The sequence below is a fragment of the Ovis aries genome, chromosome 26, assembly GCF_016772045.2.
Source record: "Ovis aries strain OAR_USU_Benz2616 breed Rambouillet chromosome 26, ARS-UI_Ramb_v3.0, whole genome shotgun sequence".
In the NCBI taxonomy this organism is placed as follows: Eukaryota; Metazoa; Chordata; class Mammalia; order Artiodactyla; family Bovidae; genus Ovis; species Ovis aries.
The window spans coordinates 25,968,668-25,982,518 of NC_056079.1; the positions used below are offsets into that span (position 1 = coordinate 25,968,668).

General features: G+C 41.4%; 1 protein-coding gene across 3 annotated transcripts in view; it reads right to left on the reverse strand.

Annotated features, from left to right (window-relative positions):
* The window catches only part of GSR (glutathione-disulfide reductase), a 41,870-nt gene that overhangs the window by 17,356 nt on the left and 10,663 nt on the right, over positions 1-13,851 (reverse strand). For all 3 annotated transcript variants that reach the window (XM_060407125.1, XM_015104590.3, XM_060407124.1), the window contains exons 2-6: positions 10,640-10,666; positions 8,372-8,460; positions 6,780-6,849; positions 3,797-3,944; positions 507-561 (exon numbers count right to left, since the gene is read on the reverse strand). In XM_060407125.1, the coding sequence (XP_060263108.1) occupies positions 507-561; positions 3,797-3,944; positions 6,780-6,849; positions 8,372-8,460; positions 10,640-10,666 (389 nt within the window). The remainder of the gene's footprint in view (positions 1-506; positions 562-3,796; positions 3,945-6,779; positions 6,850-8,371; positions 8,461-10,639; positions 10,667-13,851) is intronic.

Sequence of the window (13,851 nt, forward strand, 5' to 3'; positions counted from 1 at the left end):
CCATCTTCCTTGTTATATTTTCTCTCTGTGTGTATCTAAACCAGTGGCAGAGGTTTACAAAGGTTATTTGGATAAACACATATAAATGACACCTTCAGGAAACCTATTTTTGTGAGACTGATGGAGGCTTCATTTATCCAGAGGCCTCAGGGCTAGCCGCTCTGAAAACCTGAAATGAGTCACTTTAGACACATCATCAACATATGCTCTGTCACGCTGAAGAGAGAAGATAGTTTTAGGATTTCAGTGCTTATTCTCAAACCTCCCCCTGCGTTTGAGTCTGGTCCTAAACATCTTATCATGGCCTCGGACGGAAAGCATGAAAAGATTTGAGTCGTTTATTGAGGGGCGTTCATGAATGAGAGACCCAAGGTCATAAAAAGAAAAGAGCTGGGAGAAGAGAATCCAGGAAACCCCTACACATAACATCTGGGAAGAGGAAGGAGAAGAAATGTTAGGAGGCTAAGGGAGAATGGACACGGAGGTCAGGGAGGAAAGCGGCTTACCGAGGCAACTCTTCCAGCTGAAAAAACCCATCGCTGGTTATTCCTAGGCTGGCACCTATGTAGGGAAAGGCAATATAGGTCACACCAACGGAGCTTTCTCTTGTAAAACAATCATATTCTATGCACAAACCAAAGACCTTCTCAGCTCATCACTGTTTCGATGAGTTCTGTTAGAGTCTCCACTCAGGAAGCTGCCAATCAAATCTTCCCAAAGTCAACATTTTAATTTCCTCTGCCATGAAGACTAAATAACTATTAAATTCCTTTGAGAAATTAAGATCTCAGGTCCACCCTCAAATGGCTCACTATCTTGGTTCTCTTCTCCCTCCCTTTTTTCCTTCAAAGGTTTTAACCAACTCTCCCTTCATTGCGGGGAGACTTCCAAATGCATAGTTTCAGTTTTGACCTTCTCCCCAGGCTCCAGTTCCGTATTTCTAACTTTCCTGCTATAAGATTCTATTCTGCTTCAAACTTGCTATTTTCCAAATTGAACCTTAAGTTTTATAATATCTCCCGAACTATATCCCTTTCTCATTTACCACTTCAGTTAAAAAGACCATCTTCCATCAATAATCCAAAGTCTCGAGCTTCCCTGGTGGCTCAGTGGTAGAGAATCCGCCTGCCAATGCAGGAGACAATGGGTTCGATCCCTGATCTGGGAAGATTCCCACAGGCCCCAGAGCAGTTAAGCCCGGGTACCACAACTATTGATTGAGCCTGTGCTCGAGAGCCCAGGAGCCAAAAGTACTGAGCCCACGTGCCCTAGAGCCCATGCTCTGTGACAAGAAAAGTCACCGCAATGAGAAGCCCTTGTACCACAAGTACAGAGTAGCCCCCGCTCTCCCCAACTAGAAAAAAGTGCACACAGCAACAAAGACCCAACACAGCCAAAAATAAATAAATATAATTATTTAAGAAAACAAATAATCCAAAGTCTTGAGTTCTCAACTGTGATTCCTTCTTTTAACAACCATCTCATCAGTTATTAAAAATACTACATTTTGCCAAATTTAATGCACAATGATTAAGGACACAGCTTGATTTCAGAAGTATTGAACATTTTCTAAAAATGTGTCTTGGAATCAGTGAAATACAGTAGCTGGCTTTTCCTTCTGTGTTTCCTGTCTGCTCTCTTCTCCTAGTGCCTGGCATAGAGCAGTGGCTCAGTAACCGTCTGCAGAGCTGAACTGAGTTCTTCCACCACATTTCAGACAATAACACTGTAGTTCAGAACCTATTACCACCTCCTGCACATTCTACTGTAGCAACTTTCTAACTGGCCTTCCTCCTCTGTAAATCACTGTCAGATTAGATTTCTAAAATTACCACTTAGATCTTGTCACTACCCTATTTATAAGCTATTAATAATCGGTTTTCATGACTGACAGAGACTCCTTAATTTCACTTTAAGTCCTCACAATTTGGCCCTAAGCTTCTTCCAGTTTCAGTTCAATGTATTTTGGGGGGCTTTTTTGCTGTACCATGTGGCATGTGGGATCTGACTTCCCTGACCAGGGATCAAACCTGAGCCCCCTGCCTTGGAAGGGCAGAGTCTTAACCACTGGATCACCAGGAAAGTCCCAGTTCAGTGTATTTGCTTCCAGATTTCACCGCTAGAAAACTGGTTGAATTGACTGAATGTCCCTTAAAGACCTATTTATCACACACTGGTTCTTCTGGCTTTTTTCTTCTTCAGCACATAATACACAAATCTGTAAGCCCTTCTCCTGGCAAGTCTTTTTGGTCCATGCTAGCTCATAGTAAAGCATCCCCCCTTTCAGCGACCCAATGCTCACTGTCTGGTAATCACCTTGGAATATTTACATTTCTCTGCATTTATTTTTTTTACATGTTTTTAATAAGTGTATGTTTTAAAAATTTCAAAAAGCACCACAGGTCATTGTGTGAAAAGCAGGTCGCTTTCCCACCCAGGGCTCTGGTCCTCTCCTGGGGGGAGTGGGGACTGCAGGGTTTGGTGCGCCCTTCCAGAGACCCCGGTGCATCTGCACAGTCTCCCTGCCTTTTTAAAAAGACATAAACTGCCGCATATTATACACATTGTTCCGCGCATTGCTTTCTTTCTCTAAACGATCCACTTTGAAAGCTGTTCCCTATCAGGATGTTTATATCCCATCTCACCAACTAAATTTTAAATTATTTGACAACAGTATCTTTAACATTTTTTTTTTTTACACTTGTTATTCTTTAGCTTTTGGGCCACATATCCCTTTTAAAAACTTATGAAATTTTACAGATTCCCTCTCCAAAGAGAAAGAAATACCTACATGCATAGAAACTCAAAATTTTCCATATCAGTTCAGGTTAGTCGTGGGTCTTCAGAAGCCAATCCATGGAGAGACTTCCCTGGTGGTCTAGTGGTTAAGACTGTGCACCCAATGCAGGGGACTTGGGTTCAATCCCTAGTCAGGGAACTAAGATCCCACGTGCTACATTGCATGGCCAAAAAAAACCTGAAGAAGCCAATCCATGGAGAATATAAAAGTTGTATAAACCACGATCATCATCTATTAAATAAAAGAGCTTATAACTAGTTGGGGAAAAAGATACAGACAGTTTCCTATGACAGAACAAGGCATTACGTTATGATTCATCCCTGTGTATACAAAGTAAAGGCAGATGACTGTTGGAGATTCATTACTGCTTTAATTTCTAATTCTTTACATGAGAGAAAAATACGCATATAAGAAGACTTAATTAGCTGATGAAATTATATCTATACAAGATTTCTCTCCTTTAAACAAAACAGTAAATATCTCATAACAAACTGAGGCTGGAAACAGACTCCACTGTGCCGAGAGGGGAAGGATGGAGCAATTGCTGATTTTTCCTCCTGTGTTACCCGTAGCCTGGAGCTGGATGAAATCTATCTTTCATTGCCCCATCACTGAAAAGTCAAAGTGTTAGTCGCTCAGTCGTGTCCGACTCTCTGCGACCCCATGGACTAAGCCTCTGTCCATGGAACTCTCCAGACAAGAAAACGAGTGGGCAAGCCATTCCCTTCTCCAGTGGATCTTCCCAACACAGGGATCGAACCCAAGTCTCCTCATTGCAGGTAGATTCTTTACCATCTGAGCCACCAGGGAAGCCCTGCCCTGTCACTTAGGCACCACTTAAGCCAGTTACATTCAGGTTCTGCAGAGACCTCCTCTCAGGTGTCCAAAACAAAGAACTGGCAAACGGCAGATGCCCTGGTGTGGCGGGTATGGTGGGAAACAACGGTAAGGGCTGTCTGACTGTTATTTGTTAGCAGATGACTTTGGACGACTCACCGGGGATCTGGCTCTCCTGAGGAACCGAGGGCACGCCGCCTGTGGCGATCAGGATGTGAGGAGCGGTGTATTTTTTCCCATTGACCTCCACTGTGGGCTGGGGATCGCACGTGAAAGCTGCATGGCCATGGATGATGTCTATGTGGGACTGGAGAAGAGAGCATAGTAACATTAGCCTGTTGGTAGGACTGAAAAACAAGGGAGTGGGGAGGGAAGTATTGGGAGTTTGGGGTTAGCAGATGCAAAGTATTATATTTTGGATGGATAAACAACAAGGTCCTACTGTATAGCACAGGGAGCTATAGTCAGTATCCTGTGATAAACTGCAATAGAAAACAATATGAAAAAATATATGTATAACTGTTACTTTGCATTACAGCAGAAATTAACAGAATACTGTAAATCAACTATACTTAAATTTTTTTTTAAAAAAGACAAAAATTAAATAAAAAGATTAAAAAAATAAAACAAGGGAATTCCCCAGCGATCCAGTAGTTAGGACTCAGTGTTTTCACAGCCAGAGCCAGCGTTTGATCTCTGGTTGGGGAGCTGAGATTCCTCAAGCTGCACAGCACAGCAAAAAAAAAAAAAAAAAAAAGAACCCCCCTCCCAAAAAAAAGCAAAACAAAACTTGTAGCAACTTATTTTTTCCAGTCTCTATGGAGGATTTTGATTTATGGCTTGCTGATGTCAAGACAACTCTCTGACGTCCGAGTTTCTGCAGAACTTCTAACTGTTGATTGATAGTTAGGTTGGGGGTTGCCATTGATGCTGAAGTACACAGTAAGTAGAAATAAAGATGGAATCTTGGGTGAAAACCCAGAAACTAAAAAAATATATATGCAAGTCATCCCATGAGGAAGAAGATTACATGTTTGTTCTCAAAAGGTGAAGGAGAAAGCCTTCCTCACTTGGAATGAAAACACACTGAAGAGTGATGTGTCTGGAGGAAAGAAGCCTGAGAAAAACAAGAAGAATAAAGGTGCAGGGAGCTGAGGCAAAGGGAAATACTCTGGCCAAGTGGGGAGAAATGCCGTCCTTCTCTTTTCTCAAACAAAAAAGGGGAAGAACACCACAATCACATGACTGTGAAGTTTTACACAGAAGGTGTTGAGAACTCGGATTTGATTTGCTCGCACTGGCAGCCTCCATGCCTGGGACTGAGTCTGAACTACCAGCAAGTTTCTGCCAGCCGTGATACACGCACAGGCAGAAATGCGGGCAACCCACAAGGACACTGGAATCCTGTAAGCATGATCACAGAACAGGACGGTTTAAGTTTGAGCACACCTGGTTCTAAATTGAGCTATTTCCTCATTTCTAATCAGCCCTCCAGCCCTGTTCTGCAGATGCCCTCGTTAATCAAGGTGAAACAAGATTGATGCCAAAAGCCTCGAGGCTCCCCAAACACCTTCCTTCACGAAGTAATGATTTCCTATGCGGTGTTAGACAGAAAAGGGAGTGAGTCGAGTAGCAATAAATATAGGTAATCATTTAGGAAAGAAACTGATGAAATTTTAATTTTCATTCCCTAGGATATTTAACAGAAAGTTTCCTATTCTGAATTTCTGGATGACCCATGGTTCTTTTCCCACATGAGGTCATGGAAATTCTGCTACACACCAAGATTTGTGAGTATTAAAAAATGTTGTTTCCTGAGTAATTTTCCATTCTCTTTTGCAAAAGTATTTTAAACAAGTTCCATTTAAAAAAAAAAATTTTTTTAACTTGGGTATCTTAGTATAGCAAATGGCATCTCACATTCATGTCTATCAGTCTTAAAATCCCGTGAACTCTGAAGACCAAATATGTTCCCTCTGAACTGGGCTTAAGGTCAGAAAATACTACCTTCTCAAAAAGAAACCTAATGAAAAGAATTAATGTAAAAATATAAACGTGCTGCTAAGGAGATTACAGTGGCCCAAATATAACCCCAAGTATACTGATCTAACATAACCTAAGCGATGCTGAAGTCTTAGAAGCTGCAGAGTGAGACCACAAAGACCACTGAAGGATGGTGACAGTCATGCCGTCAAGAGGGTTGGGAATTCCCTGGTGGTTCAGTGGTTATAGGACTCTGCACTTTCACTGCCTGAGGCTGTGGGTTCAATCGCCGGTCGGGGAACTAGGATCCTGCAGGTTGTGTGGCCCAAAATAAATTAATTTAGAATAAATCAATAAAAAGGAGGAAGGAGAGCTGGATGGTTCGTGGTGCACAGTTCGTCGATGTCTCCGGCACAGTGCAGTGGAAAAGGGGTGACATGAAAGCACAAAGTGGGGGCTTCCCTGGTGGCTCAGGCGGTAACACAAGGCGGGAAAGGCCTCAGGATAGCAAAGAACACCAGTGTGCTGAAAGCAAACACACCGCTGCCTGATTTTCTTTTTTCTTTTCACTTTTAGACTCTCCATAGATAACGTTTATTAATATATACCTAGATAAGTACAAACACATGTATCTCTTCATTGGCCTAGAGGGCCTAAAACCAATAGCACTGTAGCAGCAATGAGCATATCTAGAGCCCAGTTTATGTCTGCCTAATTTTGCTGACCAAACTACGTTCACAAAAATGTCCTTCTGAACCACAGCATGTCCTGAGTAGACCCAGCCACCAAGGACGAGGGTGTTCTGAGCAGGTGAGCAGTGGCAGCGTTCCAGCCAGATAATGGTCCTGAATTTAATCCACAAACTGGCTCACTGTTACATAATCAGGCTCTTAGGTGCTTGGTTTCCGGAACTGAGTGGAGGGTCAGACAGGTGCAGGCAGGTATTCAGTGAGACCTGGCACATACCACCATCTCTCCACAGAAACAGAAACAAGATTGATCTGCCAAGTCCAACTTATGCTCTGACAGATCAACATCAAAACCATTAATCACAAAGAAAGGAAAGAGATAAATGTACAGGCTGTGTTTCAGTCTGGCCAGATTCAGTTCTCCAGCAGAGAACAGTTTCTTCTCAAAGTTCAAAGCCCGACACACTCACCTTGGTTAGATTATTTTGATAGATGGTGTTCAGGCGGCTCACATAGGCATCCCGCTTTTCCTTTATAATCCTGCAATGGACCAGAGTCAGTACTGAGGATCCGTAGTCTCCTTGCTCAGTGGTAACTAGGGCCTCTGACCATGAACACCCCAGAGCAGAGAATCAGACTGTCCACGAGAGCCCTGGGGGTGAGTGTCTCTAAAGGCAGGCGCCCCTTCCCCTGTGTCTGTCTGCTTTCCGTATGCATGCAGAGAAACCTTAATCTACTCCAGGGAAAACGTTCAGTTAACACAAACTGTTCATAAACTCCTTTCTGCACAAAAAGCAAGGAGCACTGCTTTGGCACAAAGCCTAGTATGTCATGGCCACTCATTATTTGCTCAATAAATGAATAAATAAGCTAACTTTTTAAATGTATGGCTTTAGAGACGTTTATATGAGGGGATTCTCTGGCAGTCCAGAGGTTAGGACTCCCCATTTCCACTGCAGAGGGCACGCGTCAATCCCTTGGAGAACTAAGATCCTACATGCTGCAAAATGCAGCCAAAAGGAGACCAAAAAAAAAGTTTATAGCAGTTCCTTTCAAAGTTAAACATAGGGGATTAAGAGGTTCAAATTATTATGCATAAAATAAGCTACAAAGATATATTGGACAGCACAGGGCATACAGCCAATGACTTATAATAACTACAAAAGTAGTATAACCTTTAAAAGGTGTGAATCACTATGATCTACGTCTGAAACTTATATAATATTGTAGGCCAACTATACCTCAATAAAAAAAAATAAAAGGTATAAAAACTTCCAAAAAAAGTTAAAATATAAACTGTCACAAGACTCGGCAATTTTACTTCTAAGTGTAGACCCAAAAGAACTGAAAACAGGACTTGCAGACCAATGTTCATAACATCAGTATTCACAACAGACAAAAGAGGGGAAAAACCCAGCAGTCCACTGACGAATGGATAAATACAACACGGTATGTAAACATCAGGGACTGTCACTCAGCCTTACAAGGAATGAAATTCTGACACATGCCACAGCATGGATGAACTCTAAAAATGTTAGGCTAAATAAAATAAGCCAGGCATAAAAAGTACATAGACTAGGCAAATTCATAGAGACAGAAGATAAAGTAGAGATACCAGGGGTTTGCATGTGGGAGGGAAGACTGTTTCACAGGTACACTGTTTCTGCTTGGGAGGCTGAAAAAGTTCTGGAAATGGATGTTGGTGGTGGCTGCACAACACTATGAATATACCTAATGCCACTGAACCAACAACTTCAAAATAGCTAACACGGACCTTGTACGTTGTATATGTATTTCAAAACCATTCTATTAAGGTATGACTGAGATACAAAAAGCTGTACATATTTAATGTATACAACTCGATGAGTTTAGAGACAAGTATACACCTACGAAATTATCACTGCAATCAATGCCATAAACATATCCATCACCTCCAAATGCTTGTTATATTCTGTTTACCATGATAATAATAATAATATGCCCCCAAAAGTTTATGGTTCACTTCATTATGAAAGAAAAAATTTGCACTTATAAACAGAACCATCTCAGCATTTATACTTACCGCCAATTGAATTTACTTTCACAACTTTGAAAGCCATAATCAACGTGGTCATGCATGAACTCAGAGTGGACAGCAGTGTTCCACATTACCTATATTTTTAAAAAAAGTGGTGCATGAGTCTTGAGAGAAAAGAGAAATTTTTTCCTATAGAAAGGTAACTATATAATAGATAAAAATACTGATCTTTAAGTCACAAATAAAAACATAAGAAAAATAAATAAATAACAAATAAAACTAAACATTTTTAAAGAGAAGTTCAGAAATATGACCAGATAGATTTTCTAGTGAGGCTTCCGAAATGTTGGGGGAAATTACTTCTGCTCTTGAATTCATTCCCGAGTTTATAAGCTCTATAAAAGCAGAATAGTATATGCCTCACAGTTCTATTCACTACTGCTTACATTTGTTTTAAGTTTCAGATTTCTTTAACCTTTTGCATCTACAACTTTAAAGTGATTTAGAAGGAAACTGTGAGATAAAACTGAGCACTGGAAACTTTAAAAGAATGGACTCTTACTATGTAAGAGTATGTATCCCGTAACTACAAACATGTCTTTGTAAGGATATCTGTAATCAGACACCTGGAACTCATAAGATTTGACTGGGATGTAGCCTATAATCTGTAAAAGCGTTTAATACCAACTGATTGTCATGATAACTGAATTAAAACTGGCATCCAGAAGTCTAGATGGCAAACTGCCATTTTATTGGTCAGAAATGCCCAAGACTCCACTTTTAACAAGCCTTTGATTTCTTCTTTATGCTTTTCTCCCTGTGTGCCTCAAAAAGAATAAACTGATGACTTTGCTGGACTCTTTTAACTGAGGTGCAGTTCTATCAACTGCTTACCACCATGGCATCCAAATACTATCCTCAGAAACATCATTCAAGCAACTTGAGAAATTCAATTTTAGAATGGCCAGGAGATACCCCAAGTCACATGACGCATGGTTTTAACATGGATAATTTACAGGCAATAGATTTCTGCTGAAAAACAAAAACTATCAACATCAAGATTAAAAAAAAAACCAAAAAACAACCCTGACAATCTTGACACACCTTTTCAGGAGAAAAACCATTCTAGTCTCTCTGGGAAAACAATCAGAGCTGCACTGGAGCAGGTGATAGACCAGAAGGACTGAGGCAAACACCGAACTCTGTGCAAAGTCACTGAGGGTTCCAGGTATTAACTGAAGCCACCTGCGTGAGGCACACCCATCCATTTGCTGCCCTCATGTACTAGGTCTTGCTCATTTCGGCACTTGGGATTAGAGTTGGATATAATCGTTTTTATTTCCTGGCTGGACCTCCCGATTGAGAAAAGGTTATCCTGTGCAGACAGATAATGCTTCTCTTTGACATCATGACTATACATATTTGGTTGGCCTTTGTTCCTTCTAGACCATCAGAAGCTGGAGACGACACTGTGTTCTATTCCTGGTTATCTCCCCGCTGTGTCCCCAAAGGAACTTTGTCCCTGTGAGAACCTAACCACAAGGTGAACGGCCAGGATGAATTTCCTTTGTATGTATGGTGCAGTTAGTATCCAGGAGCTAATATTTCTGTGGTTATCTCTGCAGCAGCCCCTCCCTCCCTTCTTCTGGGCTGAATATGCCACTCACTTGCCTGGTCTCCTCTGCAGCGGTAGCTTGCCCTGGCCAGGAGAATCTAAAGCCATCTGCGGGGAAAGTGCTGGGTGAGGACACCCTGCCTGGAGCTCCACCAGACATCCTGTGGCTTTGAGGGGGTGGGGCATGATACTACTGATCATACACAGAGGATACCAGAGCGGAAAGATGGAGAGAAGCCAGGGGTCTTTCAGATATCTATCCCCAGGCATCTTTTCTCCCTCTTCAGGCTTCTTAATAAATGTTATTTGTGCATGCTCAGTCGCTCAGTTGTGTTCAACTCTTTGTGACCCCCTGGACTGTAGGCCACCAGGCTCCTCTGTCCATGTGGATTCTCTAGGCACGAATACTGGAGTGGGTTGTCATGCCCTTCTCCAGGGGATCTTCCTGACCCAGGGATCGAACCCTAATCTCCTGCATTGCAGGTGGATTCTTCACAACCGAGCCACCAGAGAAGCCCAAATGATATTTAAAAACACAAATAAAAACTATCCTGTGGCTTAAGCCACCATTAGTAGGTTTCTCAGCTCTTTTTTGCGGCAAGGATTTTAACTGGTACATCTGAAAATAACCTTATTCTGATCATGATTCACCAAATATGCCCAAGGGGAATGAAAGGAAGGAGAAATAAAAGTTCTACCTTTTTAGGTACACATCCGACATTCACCTAGAAAAAAAATAAGAGGGACATATTTTAGGAATATTCAATTCAAAACCATCAAAGAAACCTGCAAAAGATGAAACCCAAGCATCCACCCCGGAGACTTACTCCCTTTTTTCTATTATAGAGTTGCAAAAGTTATGAACAATACTTCCTTGTGTGAGAAGGCAGAGAATTTTACTTATCAGCATTTTGTCAAGAAAAGCAGTGGGTTGCAGGGGGGAACAATTCCATTCCTGAGGCAGGGCAGGGGGGAGGGAGGCACTCCAGGGATGATACAGATCAGGAGGTAGCCAAGGTCAGAGCTTGCACAAGCCAAGAGGGACACAGCAGAAGAGAAAGAGCGATGCAGTGGCGAGAGGACCCACCAGCTGAATAAAGGCAACTGAATCGTTCGAGCAGCTGTCCTGGAGGATTTCTGAGAAATTTACTATGGCTTATGCTGGGTAAAACACCCAGAATGTTTCCTCTGAGAAAATCTATAGCAAAAATTACATTATTTTTCAAGATCAAAGTATGATGATGAATCAAGCAGTAAAGTTCATCCATTATCTCTCTCTATGCTTATATACACGAAGATAATACACCATATATACACTTATATTCATGTATATGTATAGACCTTTATGTCTGTATGTTAGAAACAGACCACAAACTTGACTCTTAGTCTTCTAGCAGACAATACAAAGGAGAACACAGATAGTAAGATTTCAGTAAAAACCAGCCAGATGTTTAAAAGTATACTATTCATCATAAAAAAACATATAACTATTCAAACTCCTTAGAGAGGAACTCCTCCCAACAGTCCTTGTAAATTGTGATGTATGTTTACACACACATTTTTGTGTACATTTGTTTATCTCCTTTTGATCACACCCTAAAATTTATAACTTGAAAAAAACTGTGGCTAAGAGTAAGACTAATTAGTACTTAGGCAGCAATATTGTACTATAATTATGTAACATGATACATATTCTTACATTAGGCAATCATATTACAATCGATAAATACATCAAAGTGACAGGCTATACACCTTAAACTTACACGATGTTACACATCAAACTTATTCGACTACAAATATGTATTTTTTAAAGAGAAAGCCATTAAAACTGCACATAGTGTTTGGCACACACCGTTAGAGTTTAGAAATTCTAAATTTAGGACTGTATTACACTTAAACGGTCACATATTATGTTCCAGCATCCAAAGATACATAGATAAGGACGTGCATTCACTGTGACAGGGATTAACAGGAAACAAGGTAACTATCCATCATTAAGGAAGCATTATTATAGGGAAATTACTGTACACTGAGCTTATGGAATACTTTGCAGTCCTTTAAAAGGCCTCCGTGATTTCTATTTACTGTTACAGAAGGGTTTCTTAGAATATTAAGCGACAAAAAGAAAGCTGCAAAACAATTTGTTCTGTATATTCCAATTAACATTTACATATATTTGAAAATGTGCACATACAATTAAACACGTTGAGCACATACTCCATGTTATTAACAGTAGTCATCTCTGGGGAGGGAGAAAATGTTCGTATTTTACTCCATATGCTTTCTGTAATGTCATTCCTTACTTGTGTAATTCATTTAGACAAAGAAATAAACCAAAATGATTTTATCTGGGTATTGGAATTTAGATGGTTGATTCTTTGATCCCTCTTATCTATTTTCAGTATTTTCTACTATACAATTATTTTTCTTTACATGGAAACATTTGTTACATTGGAATGATTTATATCAGGTGCTCATAACCTCTGCTGACCACGACCATAGAGAACTAGGCGGGCTCTCTGGATGCCTAAACATTACAGGTCTGGGGCCAAGTGTATGACTTTTGAGTAGTTTATTTTTTAGAAGTTTAACCAATCATTCATTCAGAAGTACTGATTAAGTGCTCAGAAATGACGCAAATCAGAGCACTAAATGGAGGCAGACTCTGCTCTCCTGGAGCCACAGTCCTGACCAGAAGGAGGTGCTTGGCCTGTCCAGGAAGCCGACTCCAGAGGCAGCAGCAGAATCACCCACATTCCCTAAAATCGCAGACTCTTGGGCCGAAGTCAGAAGAGGAAGCTGGTAGAAAATTATGAGCTTTAGGAGCCAGAGAATCTGTCTAGCACACTTCGGGACCTGGGGCTAGGGCTGAATGGAAACCCATGACCTTGACGTGCTCCTCCTATTTTGGCAGCTCCTAGTGACAGGCCTCCAGGGGTTTCCACTGGTTTCCAAAACCTCAAACACTTCAGCACAACCCCACTATCAAATGCCTCTTTGATGTGGAAGGAGAAAATGATTCATTACCTACAAAGCTGAGGAAGCTGGGTTGGAGAGCTCTACGCAGCCCTAGTCAACCCTCCTTCCCACTCTAGCTGAGGTTGAGCACAGACGTAGAGTCAGACAGACAGGAGCTTGAATCCTCTACTTGCTGGCTGTTGGGGTAAGTTTCTAAACCCTTCTGAGCTCGGTTTCCTATCCCATAGAATGGGATTTATATTACTTATGGGATATTAGTATCCCATAATACTTATATTGTAGAGGTTTTGAGATGATCAGAGATGATGTATGTAAAGCACCTGTTTCCTAATTCGTGACAGTTCTGATGATGCCATTGACCTCTCTGAATTATTTCTGCAGTCTGCCAGCTCTTCTGGTGTAGAAAAGCCATATAGAAAAGTGTGTGTCTTAGTCGCTCAATTGTGCCTGACTATGCGACCCCACAGACTATAGCCCACCAGGCTCCTCTGCCCATGGGATTCTCTAGGCAAGAATACTGGAGTGGGTTGCCATTTCCTCCTCCAGGGGATCTTCCCGATCCAGGGATCGAATCCATGTCTCTTGCATTGGCTGGCAGATTCCTTACCACTAAGCCACCTAGGAAGCCTAAGAGTCCAGTGATACCTGTGGCAAAATTCATGAGCTTCACCATTTAACCAAGGTCTGGCCTTCTCACCTAAATTCTGCCCAGACAAGTAAAAACATCACAGTAACTTGGCTAATTTGCAATCTCACGGGTCAAGAATGTCACTGGTGCTTAAGTAACAGTAAGCTTCCTTCCTCTGGTTTCCCCCTTACCGTTTCCCATCACGGGTTGCCTGTGGTTTCGTCCATCCATTTTCCTTCTTCACAGCCTAAAATCTAGTTCAGAACTGAGGCAGGAGCACTTAGCAAGTGACAAATCGCCATT